At 42.7% G+C, this 23,757-nt stretch overlaps 1 protein-coding gene across 4 annotated transcripts; it reads right to left on the bottom strand.

The window, feature by feature from the left end:
• Positions 1 to 182: 182 nt before the first annotated feature.
• On the bottom strand, positions 183 to 21,748 carry LOC115159287 (SH3 domain-binding protein 2). 4 transcript variants are annotated; one of them, XM_029708862.1, is made up of 13 exons: positions 21,645 to 21,748; positions 14,029 to 14,168; positions 12,354 to 12,456; positions 8,925 to 9,042; positions 8,762 to 8,829; positions 7,922 to 8,007; positions 7,767 to 7,844; positions 3,373 to 4,015; positions 3,122 to 3,242; positions 2,812 to 2,867; positions 2,535 to 2,610; positions 2,358 to 2,417; positions 183 to 1,029 (listed from the first exon to the last, which is right to left on the bottom strand). In XM_029708862.1, exons 2-13 carry the CDS (start codon positions 14,162 to 14,164, stop codon positions 892 to 894), a joined length of 1,683 nt encoding a protein of 560 aa, XP_029564722.1. In that variant the 5' UTR covers positions 14,165 to 14,168; positions 21,645 to 21,748; the 3' UTR covers positions 183 to 891. The 4 variants fall into 4 exon arrangements, with proteins under 4 accessions (XP_029564722.1, XP_029564720.1, XP_029564721.1 ...); XM_029708863.1 differs by lacking the exon at positions 21,645 to 21,748 and adding an exon at positions 1,255 to 1,329 and having other exon boundaries at positions 941 to 1,029; positions 14,029 to 14,272; XM_029708860.1 differs by lacking the exon at positions 21,645 to 21,748 and having other exon boundaries at positions 14,029 to 14,272.
• Positions 21,749 to 23,757: the final 2,009 nt, after the last annotated feature.

Here is a 23,757-nt window from a genome sequence, read left to right as displayed (position 1 = left end):
TCGGGGATTCGATCTTGCAACCTTGCGGTTACTAGTTCAACGCTCTAACCACTAGGTTACCTGCCGCCCCAGTTACATGGCACGGCACCAAACAGCGCCACCCAATGGAATCTTCACCTGCCCTCTGCTTTTATCCAGTTACACATAAAAACCAATATAATCAGAAAGAATTTGACAAAATAATTTTTTACAATACATTTAATTTACATATCACAAATTGACAGTTCTGTACAGTGCAATAGGATGTCTGGACAGTTTGATAGCATAGGTTTTTATGCACCATATTTATTTCACAGTCATCATTATCTAAACATTTTAAAATATAACTTTTTTTCTGAAGATAATATGATATATTTCATAAACTTTATGGAATAAATAAGTGATTTACACATAATTGGTCCTCTGCAAAACCAGTGCTTAATATTCTGACATTAATGTGCAGTCAACCCACAAATCTTCACATTTGCTTGTATTCTGAACAACACTACAGCAGTGCTATCCAGTGTAATGACAGACCTTTAGAGTACTAGTCCTGCAGTAGTCCTCACATAATACAACTTTGTTCTGTATATACAGCTCATTGTCCTCCTCACAGATACCATATTTTCTTCACAACTGCAACCATGTGCACTCGTTGCACCTCTGCCCAAACGTTGTTTAGGGCTAGGTCTCATGCCATGACGCTCATCAGAATCATTCCAACAAATACTCAGGCTTGGTTACAGAAATGCAACAATCTGACTTGCCCTACAGGGGGCAGTGTCATTTTGCTGCTACCACAGCAGGTTTTCACTGTAGTTCATGACAGTGGCAGAACCGTATTAGACGCCCGAAAGGAGAGAGTCCGTTTGAGCGGATGAGGCAATGGACTCATGCAGAGTCAGGACAGGGTCATCTGGGCATGATGTAACCGTATGGCTGCTGCAGACACAGAGAGTCGTGATTGGGAAGAGGGTGGCTATGGTAGTGCTCCACTAGGGCTGACAGGGAGGCAAATGTCATCTCAAACTCCAGGAACACCCGGGAGTCCTAAATCATAAACACATTGAAGTTCACATCAAACAAGACAGATATGGTACTGGAATCCTTCTTTTATTATTGATTTAGTCAGACAATCGACATGGTAGACACGGCCTTAACCAAGGTTTGAGTTTAAGTGAGGACCGTTAGCTTAATTTCTATACAATTAAAAAACTTGAAAATGCTATTTGGAGAACAGCAAAAGCAAGCAAAAAGGACCCCAGCCATTATCACCTTGGCTGCTGTAGGTTAATTCCCCTCAGTCGATCTACAAACACATAGCCTGTTAGCTACTGTAATGTTCTTCCCCTGAAAGGGAGGAAATATGAGAAATGATTCACACTGACATGTGGCATCAGCGACGTATGACATTTTTAGAACTGTACTGTTAGCATTATAATGTCGGCCTATAGGGAAGATAGGCCATGTGGAGATGTTCATATTGAAACATCTTTTTTTTTTCAAGTTCCTAGTTGATAAAATTAGTACCAATTGTCTCAGGGGACCCCACATGGGGGCCCGACCCCAAGTTTGGGAACTACTGTACTAACCTCTCTGCTCCTCTCTCTCTGTCTCCTCTGCTTCCTCCTGCATGCATTGCAGCCTGCCTCAGCCTCACCACTAAGCGCCACATCACTGTCTGTCTCAGTAGCCTACTCTCTATAAAGCAACGTTTTTATGAGAACTTTGTAGGCTAGCGTATTTTTTGCTCCTGCTCCGTTTAACGTTAGCTTCTTAATTCATCCTTCTAGCTGGCTAAGTAGTACTAGCCAGAGCCTTCAACGTTACTGCAATAGAAGTGTGTGCCGGCAGTTAGCCACCTGATCGACTGACATCTATAAGCGACTATTTACCAGTTGTGCACTCATTCTCTGAGATTCATTTTCTGTTTGTTCGGGGGATGTCTGTAGACACGGCAGGAGTCGCGGGATGCTTTTGAAACGCGGGTGGTTTTAACATTTATTTTGGTATCTCGCAAACACGCTGTCTGCAGGGTCTTTAGTTGCCTACTCGAGGGTTCTCCGATCTGGGGTAGTTAGTTTCTCATCTCAGGCCGTTTGAGAGATTAGTGAACGTGCTGCTAAAAAGGCTTATCCGGGAGGCAAATCCAGGGGGACACAGGCGAACATAACAAGCCTGGATCAACGTCCTGAGCTTTGATCAACGCTGGGGCAATATTTAGATGTTGACCCGTAATTGATTTTCTTTATTGTGTACAAAATATATATTTTTATTATCCATTTTTTTCTTCTAATTATAAAAGATGACCGGACCTCTTTTTACCCGTGTGTAGTTACGGGCATGGGTAGACAGAAAGTAAAGACAGTGGTTCTGACCTCTTCAAAGAGCCTGTAGTTTCTGGCCTTGCACAGATCCACATCCCACACCACCAGCACCTGATTCAATGAGAACAAATGTACATGATTTACTAAAGCAGTTTCTTTTTAATATTCATTGTATGATGTGTGGTGAATCCCTAGATGTTTATGCATCACAGCATGCACATGTTGTACCTTTGATGTCTTTGATGCTGAGTTCCTGAAGCAGTAGAGACCATCCTGTGGTGAACTGGAGCTTTCCATAAACAACCTGCAATTAAAGCACAATAATAATGTATTTTAGTAAGACTGCATTCAGACGTGTTCTGCTCTTCTTCCAAGAGAAAACAGAGACATGATTATCAGAAAGAGATTCCCTGATCGAACATTAGTGGGCGCTAAAGACTGTTACACAAAAAGGAACAAGTTGGATTTAACAAATGTTCAATACAGAAATCATTTATTGTCTTACTTTTCAACACTGCTTGTTTCTGTTATGTCCACAAACACAGAATCTGGTAATTGAACCTGAGGTCAGAAACATGTGTCGAAAACAACAACAACAGACATAAGGAAGTTAGAATTGTGTCAGCAGGCCAAGACGAATCTGTAGTACACTGAACATGACTGTGCGATGAGATTATGGAATTTGTGGTGAAACAAGGGCATGCACGCACCACTGAGTAAAGACACTAAACTAAACACAAAACCTAACAGATGTGTGTTTCTCTCGTAGCCTGTGTACACAAGAGTGATAGTTGATGGAGAATATGGCCGCTTACATTCTCATAGTCTTCATCAGAGTCATCGTCAATGTACTTGGATGGATCCCTGTTCTTTCTTAAAGAGGCAGGCACCTGGTCCACTGAGGTTCGGGAGCTTAGTCCATCTGGAGGGGATCTTCTGAGAAGAAGTGGGTGTTTTAACCTTCATCTTAAACGGTGCTTTACATTTTTGCATGATTACAATATAACAACCTTGAAATCAAACTGTAGTTTTCAGAGCAAAAATGAAAGCCTTTGCAGACACTTACTGTGCTGACCCTCTTGGTCGTTTAGGCATGGTTGCCGGACATGGAGGTTTCGTTAGGAGGGGTGGCTTGTACGGTCCAGGCTTGTGGTTCAGTGCTGGCGAGGCCTGTGGTGGGAGATCTGGTGTTGGCCTAGTGCTGTGGCAGTAGTTTGGCACACTTGGGATGTGACTGGGTGTGTTGCCATGGCAACCAGGTGGACTAGGATTCAGCCCCATTTGCCTTTCCAGGTTGATGCAGATGGGCAGGGTGGCGGGAGACTTGAGGGTCACTGGAACATGGGGCTTCTTGTCTCTGTGGTCCCCCCCAGGTAGGGTGGAGATGGACGTCTTCCCCATCATCATCTGCTTCTGTAGGCTGGCAATGTGAGTGGGATGAGGGGTCTTAGGGCCCCTCAAACTTCTCTCTGGGCTGTCCTTATTTGGGACGTCCTTGTGTCCATGATGGTTGTGGCCGACCTCACCCAGCTTGGGTCGAGGTAAGAGCGGGGACATTTTCTTTGGAAGGGGGCTGGAGAGGGTCCTGTTGGGGACAGGGGCAGGGGCAGGTTGGGGGAGACCTTTGCAGGATCCTGACATTGATTCTTGTCTAAACTGGCATGGGAGTGGAGGAGGATGGTATGATGGTGGTGGGACAGTTAGTCTTCCTTCAATAGTAAAAAAAAATAAGATATTCAGTGATAGTTACTAGAAACAGTAGGAAACATGTACTTCCTAGATTTTGACAACTTTGTTGAGAGTTGAGAGACAATGTTGTTTCAGTGGTAGTTATCATTTAGCTATAGATACAGTGCATTCGGAAAGTATTCAGACCCCTTGACTTTTTCCACTTTTTGTTTAGTTACAGCCTTCTTCTTAAATGGATTAAATAAATACAAATTCTCATCAATCTACACACAATACCCCATAAAGACAAAGTGAGAACAGGTTTTTCGAAATGTCTGCAAATGTATTAAAAAGAAAATGATTTACATAAGTATACAAACCCTTTGCTATGTGACTCGAAATTGAGCTCAGGTGCACCCTGTTTCCATCGATCATCCTTGAGATGTTTCTACAACTTGACTGGAGTCCACCTGTGGTAAATTCAATTGTTTGGACATGATTTGGAAAGGCACACATCTGTCTATATAAGGTCCCACAGTTGACAGTGCATGTTAGAGCAACAACCAAGCCATGAGGTTGAAGGAATTGTCCATAGAGCTCTGAGACAGGATTATGTGGAGGCACAAATCTGGGGAAGGGTACCAAAAAATGTTTGCAGCGTTGAAGGTCCCCAAGAACACAGTGGCTTCAATCATTCTTAAATGGAAGAAGTTTGGAACCACCAAGTCTCTTCCAAGAGCTGGCCACCCGGCCAAACTGAGGATTCGGGGGAGAAGGGCCTTGGTCAGGGAGGTGACCAAGAATTCGATGGTCACTCTAACAGAGCTCCAGAGTTCCTCATTGGAGATGGGAGAACCTCCCAGAAGGACAACCATCTATGCAGCACTCCACCAATCAGGCCTTTATGGTAGAGTGGCCAGACGGAGCCACTCCTCAGTAAAAGGCACATGACAGCTCGCTTGGAGTTTGTCAAAAGGCACCTAAAGACTGTCAGACCATGGGAAACAAGATTCTCTGGTCCGATGAAACCAAGATTGAACTCTTTGGCCTGAATGCCAAGCGTCAAGTCTGGAGGAAAGCGGCAGGGACTGGGAGACTAGTCAGGATCGAGGGAAAGATGAACAGAGCAAAGTTTTTTATTTCACCTTTATTTAACCAGGTAGGCAAGTTGAGAACAAGTTCTCATTTACAATTGCGACCTGGCCAAGATAAAGCAAAGCAGTTCGACAACATACAAAAACACAGAGTTACACATGGAGTAAAACAACATACAATCAATGATACAGTAGACAAAAATAAGACTATATCCAATGTGAGCAAATGATGTGAGATAAGGGAGGTAAAGGCAAAAAAGGCCGTGGTGGCAAAGTAAATAAAGTATAGCAAGTAAAACACTGGAATGGTAGATTTATAATTTGAAGAAAGTTCAAAGTTAAAATATAAATAATATGGTGCAAAGGAGCAAAATAATAAATAAAATAAATAAATACAGTAGGGGAAGAGGTAGTAGTTTGGGCTAAATTATAGATGGGCTATGTACAGGTGCAGTGATCTGGGAGCTGCTCTGATAGCTGGTGCTCAAAGCTAGTGAGGGAGATAAGTGTTTCCAGTTTCAGAGATTTTTGTAGTTCGTTCCAGTCATTGGCAGCAGAGAACTGGAAGGAGAGACGACCAAAGGAGGAGTTGGCTTTAGGGGTGACCAGAGAGATATACCTGCTGGAGCGCGTGCTACAGGTGGGTGCTGCTATGGTGACCAGTGAGCGGAGATAAGGGGGGACTTTACCTAGCAGGGTCTTGTAGATGACCTGGAGCCAATGTGTTTGGCGACGATTATGATACTTATTTCCCCCATTAAAATGCAAATCAATTTATATTATTTTTGACATGCGTTTTTCTGGATTTTTTTGTTCTTATTCTGTCTCTCACTGTTCAAATAAACCTACCATTAAAGTTATAGACTGATCATTTCTTTGTCAGTGGGCAAACGTACAAAATCAGCAGGGGATCAAATACTTTTTTCCCTCACTGTATTGTGTAGATTGATGAGGGGGAAAAACTATTTAATACATTTTAGAATAAGGCTGTAACGTAACAAAATGTGCAAAAAGTCATGGGGTCTGAATACTTTCCAGATGCATTGTATACATATACACACTACCGGTCAAAAGTTTTAGAACACCTACTCATTCAAGGGTTTTTCTTCATTTTTACTATTTTCTACATTGTAGAATAATAGTGAAGAGGTCACAACTAGGAAATAACACATATGGAATCATGTAGTGACCAAAAAAGTGTTAAACAAATCAAAATGTATTTTATATTTGAGATTCTTCAAATAGCCACCCTATGCCTTGATGACAGCTTTGCACACTTGTGAAATTTCTTTCCTTCTTACTGTGTTTGAGCCAATCAGTTGTGACAAGGTGGGGGGGGGGGGGGGGGGGGGGGTATACAGAAAATAGCCCTATTTGGTAAAAGTCCATATTATGGCAAGAACAGCTCAAATAAGCAAAGAGAAATTACAGTCCATCATTACTTTAATACATGAAGGTCAGTGAATCTGGAAAATGTCAAGAACTTTGAACGTTTCTTCAAGTGCAGTCGCAAAAACCATCAAGCGCTATGATGAAACTGGCTCTCATGAGGACCGCCACAGGAAAGGAAGACCCAAAGTTACCTCTGCTGCAGAGGATAAGTTCATTAGAGTTACCAGCCTCAGAAATTGCAGCCAAAATAAATGCTTCACAGAGTTCAGGTAACGGACACATCTCAACATCAACTGTTTATAGACTGTGTGAATCAGGCCTTCATGTTCGATTTGCTGCAAAGAAACCACTTCTAAAGGACACCAATAAGAAGAAGAGACTTGCTTGGGCCAAGAAACACGAGCAATGGACATTAGATCTGTGGAAATTTGTCCTTCGGTCTGGAGTCCAAATTGGATATTTTGGGTTCCAACCGCCGTGTCTTTGTGAGACATGGTGTGGGTGAACAGATGATCTCTGCATGTGTATTTCCCACCGTAAAGCATGGAGGAGGAGGTATTATAGTGTGGGGGTGCTTTGCTGGTGACACTGTCTGTGATTTATTTAGAATTCAAGGCACACTTAACCAGCATGGCTACCACAGCATTCTGCAACGATACGCCATCCCATCTGGTTTGGGCTTAGTGGGACTATCATTTGTTTTTCAACAGGACAATGACCCAACACACCTCCAGGCTGTGTAAGGGCTATTTTATCAAGAAGGAGAGTGATGGAGTGCTACATCAGATGACCTGGCCTCCACAATCACCTGACCTCAACCCAATTGAGATGGTTTAGGATGAGTCGGACTGCATAGTTAAGGAAAAGCAGCAAACAAGTGCTCTTCATATGTGGGAACTCGTTCAAGACTGTTGGAAAAGCATTCCAGGTGAAGCTGGTTGAGAGAATGCCAAGAGTGTGCAAAGCTGTCATCAAGGCAAAGGGTGGCTATTTGAGGAATCTCAAATATAAAATATATTTCGATTTGTTTAACACTTTTTGGGTTACTACATGATTCCATGTGTTACTTCATAGACTTGATGTCTTCACTATTATTCTACAATGCAGAAAATAGCAAAAATAAAGAAAAACCCTTGAATGAGTAGGTGTTCTAATGCTTTTGACCAGTAGTGTATGTATGGTCTCAAATGGAGTCAAATGGGACCATTAGTTTGAATTGTGATGACATGCCAGTCTCATCAAGGGCTGTCTATCACAGTTATAGCACCTTTCAGCACCAAACTCAAAGATATGTATTATTTAGTACCTGTATAAGTTGGTGGGCTATCTGGTTTTTCATAGTCATCTTCATCCTCATCATCTTCTTCATCCTCTAACATGTAATCTAGGCAAGAAAACACACCAAAAAGTTAGTCTACAGAGTTAATTGTATGAAACAATGTTGTGAGTGCTGTCACTTACTGTCTCCTGGGTCATCATGGGCATAGGTAATGTCCATGGGGCACTCGATCGATCCATAGAAGCTGTCCGCATCACTTTCAGAGTCACTATGTCAACAGAGAGAGGGCCACATCAATCACCTTCTATTGAATTGATTCACTGATCATGCAGTCACTGACTCCCATTCATACTTTTTGTAACACAGCAAGCGATATCCTACGAGATCAAACCTGCATGCTCAGAAAGTTAATCGGAGCCAAACTGTCTACCTGTAGTAGAGTTAAAATGGTTATTCCAGCAAACTTCAAATTATTAGAATAGTACACAACGCAGAACAGAACAATCAGGTTGAGGGTCAGTGGCCAAAGCCCGCGAACAGGAATATTCCAAGTTCAGACAGAAGGGGGGAGTCAGATCGCCAGGAACTTTACTTTTGGTTTCTAATTTTAATTGTTGCGCTACTGGTGATGCCTGTTGATGTTAGGTAGGCAGCTACAGTAGCTGAATGATGTTAACATCTTCAGGTTTTGTTTCATTAAATGTATTTTATTTTATATGGGTGCTTACGTCACCTACTAACACCCTGGTACTACCCTTAGCTCCCGCTCTCCTGAGTCTGAGAAAACACTGAGAGAGAAAGAACAACTTGTCAGGCGTTGCATTGGAGACTGATGTGTTCCTGTCCTGTCTTTTCATAATACTATTGCAGCAGATCAACATAAAAGCCTTAAAGACAGCCGTGGTGTCGCTCTTCAATTCTGGGTTCTCCTGTGGTGCATAAGAAACCCGCTACATACCATTTATCAGAAAGAGCAAGTGACCGCAGATGGTATGCTTGTGTGAAGGAATGTGTTGACTTACTTTGGAATATGTGAATCCCTTCTGTTATTGTAGTGATCGATTTCTTTTCTCAGGTTTCGCATCCATTTCTGTTAGTAGACAAAAATAATCGGGTTTTACGTGATCTATGTATTGCTGTAACGTTACTAGGAATGTGAGAGGTTCTGTACATAACGCCCCTCACCCTTCTCTCTTCCTCGTTGGCTGCTGAGAAGCAATAGGTCCGGTGCTTCTTACTGAAGTGGACGATTTTGAAGGGAAACACGTTACTGGAGGTGGTGTCTTCTGCTGCCCTCATCACTCTGCCAACGAGAGAAATAGAAACTGAAACCACACCGGGGAGAAGACCACACGCACGTACATTGTAATAGATACACAGACATAGGAAAACACAGTGCAGGAAGCCTCCTCACTCTGACCAATCCAATTTCACATTTCGTAGGTTAAACCATATCAGTGGTTAACTCATTTATAACTATTACTATCACATTATTGCTGCGACAAACATTTCATGCCGTCTATGTCATATTGTGTGCTGTTGGAGCTGTATGGGCCTGCTGGTCTGGCCATGTTTCAGTGTACCAGGCTGCTCAGCTGTAGAGACAACCCCCTTGCGGAGGGCAGAGTCGTGGTTACTGTTGTTATGGCTGAGATGTGTGGGTGTTTACTACTACTGTTGGTAGTAGTTGCTATTGCTATTCCCTGTAACGTTATTACTGAGTTATTTCTGTTTGTACAAACGGCTAGCTGGAGCTCGTCTGAGCGATTGGCTGGATCTGCCCTCACCCGCTAGTAACTTCTGCTGATTCATTACGCTCTGCCCACTATAGTGTTGTCCTGTCAGAACTGGATGTTAAGGCCCATATCTATACCGTTTGTCACCACAGACACAAACACACGTGCGGACACATCTGCTTCCATATGAAGATGTTTATATGATTGTGGTTATGATCGATGGCAGCACAACACTTCAAGATAGAAAACCGTAATGGGAGAGTCTGTCACTACACAACTTGCATCCCCTCGAGACAGCAGCTGATCATGCTCTGGCATGAGGTGCGCGGGGCGGATCCCTGGAGAAACTCCCCAAGCTCCCTGAATGGTTGAAATTGTGATAGGTGACTGACAGGTCTGAAACCCAGTCAGGTTAAGAGGGCAGGCCTTTTTTACAATGTTGCATGTTCAGGTAATATGTTTATATGTATTTTTAGTTGAAGTCGGAAGTTGACATACACCTTAGACAAATACATTTAAACTCAGTGTTTCACAATTCCTGACATTTAATCCTAGTAAAAATTCCCTGTCTTAGGTCAGTTAGGATCACCACTTTATATTAATAATGTGAAATGTCAGCTTTTTTGTCCTTCATCACATTCCCACTGTGTCAGAAGTTTACATACACTCAATTAGTATTTGGTAGCATTGCATTTAAATTGTTTAACTTGGATCAAACGTTTCGGGTAGCCTTCCACAAGCTTCCCACAATAAGTTTGGTGAATTTTGGCCCATTCCTCCTGACAGAGCTGGTGTAACTGAGTCAGGTTTGTAGGCTTCCTTGTTCGCACACGCTTTTTCAGTTCTGCCCACAAATGTTCTATAGGATTGAGGTCAGGGCTTTATGATGGCCACTCCAATACCTTGACTTTGTTGTCCTTAAGCCATTTTGCCACAACTTTGGAAGTATGCTTGGGGTCATTGTCCATTTGGAAGACCCATTTGCGACCAAGCTTTAACTTCCTGACTGATGTCTTGAGATGTTGCTTCAATATATCCACATAATTTTCCTGCCTCATGATGCCATCTATTTTGTGAAGTGCACCAGTCCCTCCTGCAGCAAAGCACCCCCACAACATGATGCTGCCACCCCCGTGCTTCCCGGTTGGGATGGTGTTCTTCGGCTTGCAAGCCTCCCCCTTTTTCCTCCAAACATAACGATGGTCATTACGGCCAAACAGTTCTATTTTTGTTTCATCAGACCAGAGGACATTTCTCCAAAAAGTACGATCTTTGTCCCCACGTGCAGTTGTAAACCGTAGTCTGGCTTTTTTTATGGCGGTTTTGGAGCAGTGGCTTCTTCCTTGCTGAGCAGCCTTTCAGGTAATGTCGATATAGGACTCGTTTTACTGTGGATATAGATACTTTTGTACCTGTTTCCTAAAGCATCTTCACAAGGTCTTTTGCTGTTGTTCTGGGATTGATTTGCACTTTTCGCACCAAAGCACGTTCATCTCTAGGAGACAGAACGCGTCTCCTTCCTGGGCGGTATGACTACTGCGTGGTCCCATGGTGTTTATACTTGCGTACTATTGTTTGTACAGATGAATATGGTGCCTTCAGGCATTTGGAAATTGCTCCCAAGGATGAACCAGACTTGTGGAGGTCTACAATGTTTTTTCTGAGGTCTTGGCTGATTTCTTTTGATTTTCCCATGATGTCAAGCAAAGAGGCACTGAGTTTGAAGGTAGGCCTTGAAATACATCCACAGGTACACCTCATTTTGACTCAAATGATGTATATTAGCCTATCAGAAGCTTCTAAGGCCGTGACATCATTTTCTGGAATTTTAAAAAGCTGTTTAAAAGCACAGTCAACTTAGTGTATGTAAACTTCTGACCCACTGGAATTGTGATACAGTGAGTTATAAGTGAAATAATCTGTCTGTAAACAATTGTTAGAAAAATGACTTGTGTCATGCACAAAGTAGATGTCCTAACCGACTTGCCAACACTATAGATTGTTAGCAAGACATTTGTGGAGTGGTTGAAAAACGAGTTTTAATGACTCCAACGTAAGTGTATGTAAACTACCAACTTCTCCCCAATTTCCCAAATTTTCTCTCCAATTTCGTGGTATCCAATTGGTAGTTACAGTCTTGTCCCATTGCTGCAACTCCCGTACGGACTCAGGAGAGGCGAAGGTCGAGACCCTCGCGTCCTCTGAAACACAACACGAGCCGCAATAACGTTCCCTGTGTATGTTAACTCTCTGTGAGGTTGCTTTATTCCTTTGACCGGGAAAGGTTTTCAATGAGTCACAGACCAGTCAAATAGCTATATTAAAGCTCTATTTATGCAAGGCCAAAGTAGAGAGAAGAGACTCCAGATGTGTAATTACACAGTTACACAGCTCTAACTCTACCCCTATGGTACTGCAGCATGCGCCTTCAGGGGGAAGCAGTAGGAGGAGGGACTCAATGGATCACCACAGGCTAGGATTCCTCAGTATCCACTTTCACTTTTCAAAATGTCAAACAAATATGGAAAAGAGATGGTTTAACAGTGCCGTCTCTATTACTGACTCACCTATGTAGGAATTAATATGACGAGTCCCCCCGTGTTAGGTATTCGTAAGCGAAAACTCATGACCTTTATAGAGATGATCTCATTTAGCAGGAAGTGGCACACCAACACTTAAGAAATGCTTTCATTGTCAGCAGACTTTCTCGTCTGATCAGGATTTCTCAGCATAAAAACTGATTGCAACGGACAATGCCAGCTGTATTTCAAACATTGATAATCATATGTAGGCCTATGTGAGAATGCCAACATGTTTTGCCAAAGTCTATTCAAATTCATGTGCAAATGACAGCTGCATGACAATAGTGGACACCGACCTGTTGTAGCCATTGAGAGAGAAAGCTCCTTGCGGTGCAGGACTGGTACTGCTCTTAAAATAATACACACATCCCCTGTGGATGATTATATAGCGAAGAGGCCCTGTAAGAAAGAAAGATAACGTAAGGAAAGGTCTCACACATACAATGGCTAGTTAGTTAGCGGTGGTGCGCGCTAATAGCGTTTCAATCGGTGACGTCACTCGCTCTGAGACCTGAAGTGGTTGTTCCCCTTGCGTTGCAAGGGCCGCGGCTTTTGTGGCGTGATGGGTAACGATGCTTCGTGGGTGTCAGTTTTTGATGTGTGCAAGGGTCCCTGGTTTGAGCCCGGGTTGGGGCGAAGAGAGGGACGGAACCTACACTGTTATATATGCATATAAGATAAACAGAGAGTAGCAGCAGCGTAAAAGAGGGGTTGAGGGGGGTACACACAATGCAAATAGTCCGGGTAACCATTTGGTTACCTGTTCAGGAGTCTTATGGCTTGGGGGTAAAAACGGTTGAGAAGCCTTTTTGTCCTAGACTTGGCACTCCGGTACCGCTTGCCATGCGGTAGTAGAGAGAACAGTCTATGACTGGGGTGGCTGGGGTCTTTGACAATTTTTAGGGCCTCCCTCTGACACCGCCTGGTGTAGAGGTCCTCGATGGCAGGCATCGAGGACCTCTAGCAAATATAAAGAGTTTCATTCTAAAATGCTATATATCAATTTTCAGACATGTTGGTAAATTTAGTCTTTATTGTTTAAAGAAATGATGAAAGAGATTGGTGTGTTCTTTCAATATCTAATCATGGCATGAGGTCGTTCAATGAGAGACATCAAATTGGCCCAGCGTCGTTCGGGTTTGGCCGGGGTAGGCCGTCATTGTAAATAAGAATTTGTTCTTAAGTGACTTGCCTAGTTAAATAAAGGTTAAACAAACAAACAAAAGAAAACATGTATTTGTTTAAAATCTATCACTTGATGATTTCATTTCAGAGACAAATAATCAAGTTTGTTTTGCAAAATGCTATATATCCGCCTCACTCTCAGGTAAATAAGAAGCACTGCTAGGTTTTATACAGTCAAATATAGCAAATAACTACAAGAAATGTACAAATGATACATTTGTGACATCAATATTTATTTATTTTTAAATCAATTAAATACAGTAATATGAGATCTGTATGTAAAACATTTACATTTGACATTTTAGTCATTTAGCAGATGCTCTTATCCAGAGCGATTTACAGTAAATACATTCATCTTAAGATAGCTAGGTGAGACAACCACATATCACATATCACATATCAAATACAGGATAAGAACATTCCATTCTAGATAAAAAATGAATATATAGCGTTACGTTTAGTTCATCTAAAATCTATTAATAAAACATTGAGAACAGAAATATTTTACACACACATGAAGGTACCCATAAGCAATCATTTCTGATGAAAAAACAAATGTGAAAAATAGGTGGATATCGCGTTTTGGAAATAAACTTCATATATTGTTCCTAATTTGATGAATCTCCAACCCCGCTCGAGGGCTGATGAACTAAACGTTGTGATGAGATGAAAGTATGCAGTGCAACTCATCTCAGACCTTTGTCAGAATCCCTTGGTACAGTGCACATTAATGTGCCATGAAAGTTATATATGTAATGTAATGTTATGTACTGTAGGGCTACTCACACTTCATAAGGCTGAACTGGCTCCCTCCCTTCTTGTGGAGGTACCCAGAGTGGCACACGCCTCCTGGCATGGTGAGCAGGTTCTGGGCCCCAATGGCCCTCATTGGGACAGGCCAGTAGTTCTCTGCTGAAGCCATGTTTCTGAGGAGGACAGGGAGAGAGAGAAATAACACATCAAATACCACATTACACATCACAGAGCTGGCAGTGGTCTGAACGTATCTAACTTGACATTTCTGAGATGCAATGCTAAAATAATAGTTCAGCTGCTGCATTTCTCATTGAACCCAAGTCTGACAGTGAATTCTAAATCTGATTGCATCAAAACAGCAACATGTCAATGAACAAATGACACAAGGACTTGAGAATTCGGACCATGTTAACAAAATATCCACAATCAAAAAGAAGTAATACAACTTCCCATCACGGCTTTGAAACACCTCAGTCCTTGAAAGCACCTTACATCCTGACCCAATAACTTTCTCTCCACTTTGAAAGTTACAAGAAACACCATGACAATTCTACATACACTCTCAGAAAAAAAGGGTTCCAAAAGGGTTCTTGCAGCTGTCCCCATAGGATAATCTTTTTTGGTTCCAGGTAGAACTATTTTGGGTTCCATGAAAGCCCTCTGTGGAAAGGGTTCTACATGTAACCAAAAGGGGTTCTTCAAGTGAGCACAGCCAAAGAACCCTTTTTGCTTCTAGATAGCACCTTTTTTTCTAAGAGTGTAGACTTAGAAACAAACAATCAAAAAACAAACACCCCAGCAACAGGTCTGCTACCCAATCTAAAACCCCAGTCATAATACCTGGGTGCCCCAGCAGCAGCTTACCTCCTGCTCATTCCTCTCTTGAGGGTCTGAACTGCTGAGCTCTCCCTGAGCATGCGGGCAATGGAGAGAACACACTAATAGGCTGACCACACCGCTCGCGTCGTCGCGTGTGCGAGCGTTGCAAAATAAATTTAGAAATCTATGTTATTCAATTATTGCACCCACACTGCTCGCGAGCGTCAACGAGCGTCTGTATTGCCAAGGGCTAAAATAGAACTCCTTTCTATTTCTGACGCAGATCGCGCTGCAAGTCCTGCCTCTCCCATCTCCTCATTGGTTTATAGAAGCAGGTACCCACGTGCCATCTCCTCATTGGTTATACCCACGTGGGTGATTGAAAGACGAACTGTGTTGCCGGTCGGTGTAGTAATACTATGACAGTTTAGATGCCAATCACCATATAAGTTCAAAGATGAAAAAGCCTGGAAGGAGGAGAGATGACTAGAAAAGCTTCGGTTTGCCGTTTTATGTGTGGACTAATTGTCGGAGTAGAGGACCTTGTGCATTTCAGGTAAAATAACAACTCAATGTTTATATCCCAGGACAAATTAGCTAGCAACAGCAAGCTAGCTAAATAGGACAAATTAGCTAGCAAGTGCAAGCTAACTAGCTAAATTGCCATAAATGTTTAATGCTTTTCGACCTGTTCCCAAATTAATGTAATTGGTTCAGAGTTTGTTTTGATATTTTAACCTGCGTGTGATGATCGCGTTTGGTGTAGGGGGACAAAATAAATTTATGCACGATGGCGCACGCATGCACGCAGCCGGTTTGGGTTCCGTGTAAGGCAGACTCAGAGAGACACACATACCATACTCTCCTCTAAATCTCTAAAACCCTAATACAGCCGAAAATCTGCAGTCTCAAACCTTCACCCTAAACCAGACAAATCAGAGGTCGTTGAACTTTCCAAGAGAGGAAACAGCCAAGCAGGGAGGTTCAATAAGGATGCAGGAATGTAGCTTAGTCTCCAGGCAGCAGGTAGCCTAGTGGTTAGAGCGTTGGGCCAGTAACCAAAAGGTTGCTAGATCAAATCCTCTGAGTTGACAAGGTAAAAATCTGTTGTTTTGCCCCTGAACAAGGCAGTTAACCCACTGTTCCTAGGCTGTCATTGTAAATAAGAATTTGTTCTTAGCTGACTTGCCTAGTTAAATAAAACAAAAAAAATAGTCTGATTAGGCTGGGGAAGAAAATTATGAAGTATTTCTGCAAATGCCTGAAAAATGTGTTAATGCTCCCTATCTTTAGTGTCTAAATTGGACTCTGATGAGGCAAGCAGATTGGAGTGTTTTGGATGCAGCAAGGTGGCTTGGTTATTTCTGACCTGTTTGTGGTGTCTTCTCGAAGTGGACTTAAAAGGACAACAGCAGCCTTTATCTGTCCTGCTGCCACCTGATGTTTGTGTAGTTTCCACTGGAAAGCGCACTGTTCAAAAGGCATACAGGGTGTGGGATCTATGGACGGATTCACCCTGACCGCGTGCTCTGACTATTTGTGGTTTTGGATATGTGTGGTTGTAAAGAGGACAGATAGGTAAAATTAGGAACTTTACTCTCTTATTTACAATGGAAGACTGCATGAACAGAATGGTCCCTTAGTTTGCATAATGCCTAACTCATTGCAGTTAATAACAAACCTTATTAAAGGGCATCTATGTGGAAAATACCTTGGAGTTGCAAAAAGTCATCAAGGGCAACATTTCAACCACAGGATTATGGTATCATGGTAATCAATTTTCAACATTGACAAACCTTTATAAAATATGTTGAATTTCCACCATTGAAACATGTTCAATGTTCTATCCACTATCAGAAAGAAATAACAGTAAGCTGGGCATAGTAGTGAGACACTAATCAGGAATGGAGAATTCCTTTTTTACCAGGAACTGAAATGTAAACAGGAGTGGCAGGTATAACATAACAGGTTATTAATCAAATCTACTTCCTAATGCTGCCACGAACAATCCACAGGAAAACTACTCAGCATAACCCATGGTTCTAGAGGATAAACTAAATTAAACAAAAGTACAATGTCAACGATTCACAGTGTACTCTCACCTACTGTGAGACACATTCTCTGAATGACTAATCATAACAGGTACAGGGAGCAAAAGATCACTATCCTAACTGTATCATAACCTTTGACGTACATGTCCCAGCCACAGTGTTACCAAATTCAACTTTATGATTACATCTCTGGTTTTGCAGACGTCTGCCCAGCGATTGGTGAACAAAAACGAATTGCAGGTGGATCCGCCACAGTCATATGAAGAATGTTGACGAGCATAGTCTCACAGGTGTACAACACTCACAACTGTTGGACATGTCTTTAAAGGAAAATTCCACAAAAAAACTACCTGTTGGTATTTGTTTCATTTGTCCATTAGTCCATCAAGTTTTGAAGATATAGAACTTTCAAAATACAGAAAGTGTCACGGTATGATACATTTTGGGAATGTATTAACAGTGGAATAATGAAACAAATACCAAAATATAGTTTTTGAGTGTTATTTTTTAATTTGAGCACCTCTCCGTTTTGGTCGACATGAGCCTGCAACTCTCATCTCACCAGCATTGCACTTCATTTATTTCCTTATAGAATCATAGCCACGCGAAGGGTTCGGAGCTGCAGCACGCCTGATACATTTAAATACATTTGCCAAAGTTATAGAGTTACTGCTGTCTGCTCAGAAATTAATGAAATAATTCAGAATAGCCTACTACACCATGAGAAAGCCTCAAATTTGACCACAGAGGATAAATAGCTTATTTTAAAAATAGCCTAGTGGAGTGTAGCCCAATAACAAGGCATAGCCTACAGGCATAGCCTACGCTTGAGAAATCTGTCAGTGAACAAACAGCATGCAGACAAAACATGCCTTTTGCAATATTTCAAATAGCCTACAATCGCGGCAAAATACAGGTTGGGAAGCAAACCACTCCTGCTGAAAAGAAAATACTATAATCTGTCAGCTGTAAGGGAACACTAAAATAACACATCCTAGATCTGAATGAATGAAATAATCTTATTAAATACTTTTTTCTTTACATAGTTGAATGTGCTGACAACAAAATCACACAAAAATAATCAATGGAAATCCAATTTATCAACCCATGGAGGTCTGGATTTGGAGTCACACTCAAAATTAAAGTGGAAAACCACACTACAGGCTGATCCAACTTTGATGTAATTTCCTTAAAACAAGCCAAAATGAGGCTCAGTAGTGTGTGTGGCCTCCACGTGCCTGTATGACCTCCCTACAACGCCTGGGCATGCTCCTGATGAGGTGGCGGATGGTCTCCTGAGGGATCTCCTCCTAGACCTGGACTAAAGCATCCACCAACTCCTGGACAGTCTGTGGTGCAACGTGGCGTTGGTGGATGGAGCGAGACATGATGTCCCAGATGTGCTCAATTGGATTCAGGTCTGGGGAACGGGCGGGCCAGTCCATAGCATCAATGCCTTCCTCTTGCAGGAACTGCTGACACACTCCAGCCACATGAGGTCTAGCATTGTCTTGCATTAGGAGGAACCCAGGGCCAACCGCACCAGCATATGGTCTCACAAGGGGTCTGAGGATCTCATCTCGGTACCTAATGGCAGTCAGGCTACCTCTGGCGAGCACATGGAGGGCTGTGCGGCCCCCCAAAGAAATGCCACCCCACACCATGACTGACCCACCGCCAAACCGGTCATGCTGGAGGATGTTGCAGGCAGCAGAACATTCTCCACGGCGTCTCCAGACTCTGTTACGTCTGTCACATGTGCTCAGTGTGAACCTGCTTTCATCTGTGAAGAGCACAGGGCGCCAGTGGCGAATTTGCCAATCTTGGTGTTCTCTGGCAAATGCCAAACGTTCTGCACGGTGTTGGGCTGTAAGCACAACCCCCACCTGTGGACGTCGGGCCCTCATACCACCCTCATGGAGTTTGTTTCTGACCGTTTGAGCAGACCCATGCACATTTGTGGCCTGCTGGAGGTCATTTTGCAGGTCTCTGGCAGTGCTCCTCCTGCTCCTCCTTGCACAAAGGCAGAGGTAGCGGTCCTGCTGCTGGGTTGTTGCCCTCCTACGGCCTCCTCCACATCTCCTGATGTACTGGCCTGTCTCCTGGTAGCGCCTCCATGCTCTGGACACTACGCTGACAGACACAGCAAACCTTCTTGCCACAGCTCACATTGATGTGCCATAGTGGATGAGCTGCACTACCTGAGCCACTTGTGTGGGTTGTAGACTCCGTCTCATGCTTCCACTAGAGTGAAAGCACCGCCAGCATTCAGAAGTGACCAAAACATCAGCCAGGAAGCATAGGAACTGAGAAGTGGTCTGTGGTCCCCACCTGCAGAACCACTCCTTTATTGGGGGTGTCTTGCTAATTGCCTATAATTTCCACCTGTTGACTATTCCATTTGCACAACAGCATGTGAAATGTATTGTCAATCAGTGTTGCTTCCTAAGTGGACAGTTTGATTTCACAGAAGTGTGATTGACTTGGAGTTACATTGTGTTGTTTAAGTGTTCCCTTTATTTTTTTGAGCAGTGTATTTGATAAAGTAAAACGAGAGAGAGGCTTTTGGCACGAGCACATAGGCCATCACCAGCTAGTGAGCTGCGCATCATTGGGTGAGTCAGTGAAACTGGAAAGCATTTTTAGGACTATCATTTCCTCCTCATATTGTAGCATACAACAGGGGCGCAACTTTGGTTTTAGAAATGGGGGGGGACATAATTAGTATTATATATTTGTTTTATCCACTCGGATAAACACTCCAAACAGCCTACCTGACTGCTCAGAGGTGTCTGCATGGTCCTAAAGCACACCATCGCCTTGTTTTGTATCACATTCCAATGATAAAACTGCCACATTTTATAATTTGACCCCAGTGAAAGTTGCGCTCCTGGCATACAATATGTATCTCTACATACCTAGGCCTAGGCAATTGATGGATTCAAGACAAAGTCGTTTTCATTGATCTCAGATTCTCAGTTTGTCAGTGTCATTTCGATCATTTGTGTGGTATTATTGTGCTTTCAAGACAACTGGGAACTCTTTAAAAATTCAGAGTTGGATGACCGTTCAAAGCGAATTTTCCCAGTCGGAGCTTGTTTTTTCCCGATTTCCCAGTTGTCTTGAATGCACTGAAGTCAGAAGTCAGAGATTTCCCAGCTCCGAGTTCCCAGTTGTTTTGAACGCAGCATTAAAAAAAGATTATGCCAAAGTCTCCAGTCATGTAAAAGGACGTAGAATTGCATGAAATGCGTTTATTTTCATGGACCCCAGGCCACATTTATTTCCCCCCATGTTTGCAACTTCTGCAAGTGCCACTACGCAAATGTGATGATATTCATGCAATGCTCCCCAGGTCACCCCCATCTCACGCTCACTTTTTGTTCTGGCACCTTCCAATTTACAAATTAAGCACTGTGAGTGCCCGTGAGAATGTGACCTTGTTTCGTGTAAACAGGACTCAATATGACTAGCACACCATTTGTTGGATGTAAACAGTTGAACACACAGAATAACCGTTGCTTTATAACTCCCAATAAAATAAGCTGTCCAGCAGTTAAATTGATGACATATCAGTGTGTTTGTTGCCCATCATAAAGTCATTGTTGGGAGAGGATGATAGTTGAAACAATCATTGCCATCCTCTTCCACACCAGTAGAGGTATTTATCATCAATACCAGGAGCTTGAGATCAACCGAACCTCAATGGCACTTCTCTTTCACTGCATCACCAAATACTCAGAAACTGAGTAGGTAGGAAAGTAGCTAGGAAAGTCGGTAGGAAAGGAGGTAAGAAATTCGGTAGGAAAGTAGGTAGGGAAGTAGGTAGGAAAGTCAGAAAGAATTAGGCCACTTACATGCTACCCCGTTCCCAACACATTCTCACACTGGGCTCGCTTGCAAGGAGAAACAACATATTTTTTCTTACTGACACATCCATTGATGGCACTTCTCGCTACCATGTTATCTCTGACAGGTCGCGGAGACAGACGGAAGACAGGGACAGACGGACAGACCGCCAGAGTGTGCTGCTGTACAGATATATAGATTGATACTCCAGACAGACAGAGCCTGCAGGGGCAGTCTGTCTGTGGTCTGAGGAACTGCCTGCCTGCTCAGATGCATCGACTCATTTCCGGAGGGCCTCGTCTCAGGGCCCACACTCCACATTGGCTGACGTGCCTGAGCAGCTACTTCCCGCTCTGCGAGGCGGAGCTGCAGATTGGACAACACCCTCATGCCTTTAGCCCATCAGCCAACAGGGCCACAGTGCTGAGTGTTGAGGGGCTTTCCACCTTCAGCACCATGGAACAATGAAATGGACACAAACAAAATATCCTGAGAGTGCCACTATGACCCATAGACACCATGTGTCCTGTATTCTACAGTGTGTATCCAAATCACATGCATCGGAGAGTAATACACTATATCAACCATGTGTAATAACATAAAAAAATATATATATATATTACACAGTAATAGCACTAACTACTTTCTTACTTTCTAGTGTCGTTTGATCCACATCCTGTGTAGTCCCAAGACCAATAGCCTAATAAAATACATAGCTGGTAGACCAGGAGGTTAGCTTCTGGTATTAGCATGGCCTATTTAGAAGTGATCCATGACTTTCCAAGGACATAGCTAAACAATAACAGTTTATAGATTTGAAAGATGCTGCACTAGGAAAAACACTGTTCCATAGATCTTTCCATAAAACAGACTATTAACACAATCGGCTGCTAAATTCTGCTTATTTGACATGAATATGGTACTTACCCATTGAGACCTACAGAAGAAGACTGCTCTCTCTTCTTAAGATCCGTGGTTTGCAGTGAAAACTAGGCCACTTCCTGCACGCCTTTAATACCATAAAGTGCGGTGACACCCTCCAAATTTAGAACTCTAAGGCAACGAATGTGCACACTCAGAACACTAAGAACAACTTGTCACGCCCCCATGTCTTTAGACCATTTACTAAATGGCATTTAGTCCCACCTGCATGGGCCTTTGAAGAGAAATATGCCTTGCCCCATATTTGGATGCATTAGATTCAAAATAATACAATGGTGTGATAAGCCTATACTTTATATAATGAAGTTCATTTAGCATGGTTGTTCCACTGTCAGTAAACTAAACTTCACAAACAATTATGACCTTTGAAGTCGAAAATCTCATTTGATACAGTATCAAAGCCATACAATCATTTATGGGCCCATGTTATCTACGGACTTCTTTCGTGTTAGAGAAAATATACAGTAAATGAGTACTCCGAATGCAATCAAAACTAAAGACAAGCTGAACAACAGAATAAAGACCACAGTCAGTTGTAACCCATACTGTACATGGCAGTAGCCTAACTATTACAATTTCTCCCATGTTGCTTATAGTAGGCGTCTGGGTCAAGGCTGAGCGAGAGCTTGCGAAAGAAGGTGAGAGTCACCATGGTGATTCCTGCTAGAACAGAACAGGCTTTTAGAGTAATGTGTGTCATGTCATCGGACAGACCAGAGAGGAAGTACTTGGACTACCTTGTCAGTTTGGGTAGAGGATGGGTTCTCTCTCACAGCAGAGGGGCATTCTAGTGTAGTCTGTGTATCACTGACTGACTGACTGACTGTCTTCTCCTGGGAGCTTTTTACGTCCCCCTGCCACAGAGGAGGCTGATGGGAGGAGCTATAGGAGGATGGGCTCATTGTAATGGCTGGAATGGAATCAATGTAATGGTACCAAACACATGGAAACAAAGCGTTTGACTCTGTCCCATTGATTCCATTCCAGACATTTCAATGAGCCCGTCCCCCTATAGCTTCTCCCACCAGCTTCCTCTGCCCCGGCACCTAAACCACGCCAGTCCATCATGCACGACCATCAAAGCACATTGAAAGTCTTACTGGAAGAGTTGAAATGCCACTTTGAAAAAATTTGTGAAGAACATAATGAAAGACAATCTACACACTTTAAAGGGGCAATCTGCAGTTACTACAATTAATCAAATGTACCCATTGATCCTTGAAGAATAAAATGTATAAATGCCATATGAGCTCAGTTCAACTGTTGTACAACATCAGAACCCCAAAATATAAGCTGGTTTTACTCAAAGTAAACAAAGTAAATGTCAACAAAAACTATATAGCATCAAAACATGGTTAAAACTAGAATTTTGCTATCATGGATGATCAGTCCTTGCATCCATAGCTCTGTCTAGGAATCTGAGTGTTTACATTTCTCCAGCTCCACCCCTCAGCTTTTTACCAAAACGGGTGGAGAGAACGCTTCGTTATTGTTTCAACTGCTGATTCCCGCTTTAAAAGGCTTCTCAAAATACATCTTCTGAACTGTCATATGGGAAAGAAAGTAACTTGCATTGCTCTTTAGTAAGGGGTAGCACATGCACACACTGTACAGCGCGATAGAGCTGTGAGAATGGAGAAGTTGGATCTAGTCTAAAATTAATGTCTCTTACTTGTTGCACAATGTCTCATGTCACGCCATCTCCAAGTAAAAACTAATTGCAATGTCTCCAACTCTGCATTTATTTATGGTACTGAATCCACAAAGTACACTTCATAGTGTATAACAATGAGAGATCCACAAAGTACACTATGGTGTATAACAATGGGAGATTACATCATTCTGAGATTTTTGTGGTTTGTTCCTCTCTAGGTTTCTTCCTAGGTTCTGGCCTTTCTAGGGAGTTTTTCCTAGCCACCGTGCTTCCACACCTGCATTGCTTGCTGTTTGGGGCTTTAGGCTGGGTTTCTGTACAGCACTTTGTGACATCAGCTGATGTAAGAAGGGCTTTATAAATACATTTGATTGATTGATTGTTTGATTGTTTTTCATGACTATTATGGTTCCTGGTCTCAGTCAGTAGGCTATATACAGTCCA

Source organism: Salmo trutta, chromosome 23 (assembly GCF_901001165.1).
Source record: "Salmo trutta chromosome 23, fSalTru1.1, whole genome shotgun sequence".
Classification (NCBI taxonomy): Eukaryota; Metazoa; Chordata; class Actinopteri; order Salmoniformes; family Salmonidae; genus Salmo; species Salmo trutta.
The sequence above is the reverse complement of the archived record's forward strand: the minus strand, read 5'-3'. Positions and strand labels throughout refer to the sequence as shown.

Coding starts and splice junctions, on each gene's coding strand:
- LOC115159287 (XM_029708860.1), bottom strand. CDS start 14,221: ATGTGTAATGTGGTATTTGATGTGTTATTTCTCTCTCTCCCTGTCCTC. Junction 8,008..8,761: donor AGGGATTCACATATTCCAAA/GTAAGTCAACAC, acceptor CTGTTGACATAG/TGACTCTGAAAGTGATGCGG. Junction 2,418..2,534: donor CAGCATCAAAGACATCAAAG/GTACAACATGTG, acceptor TCATTGAATCAG/GTGCTGGTGGTGTGGGATGT.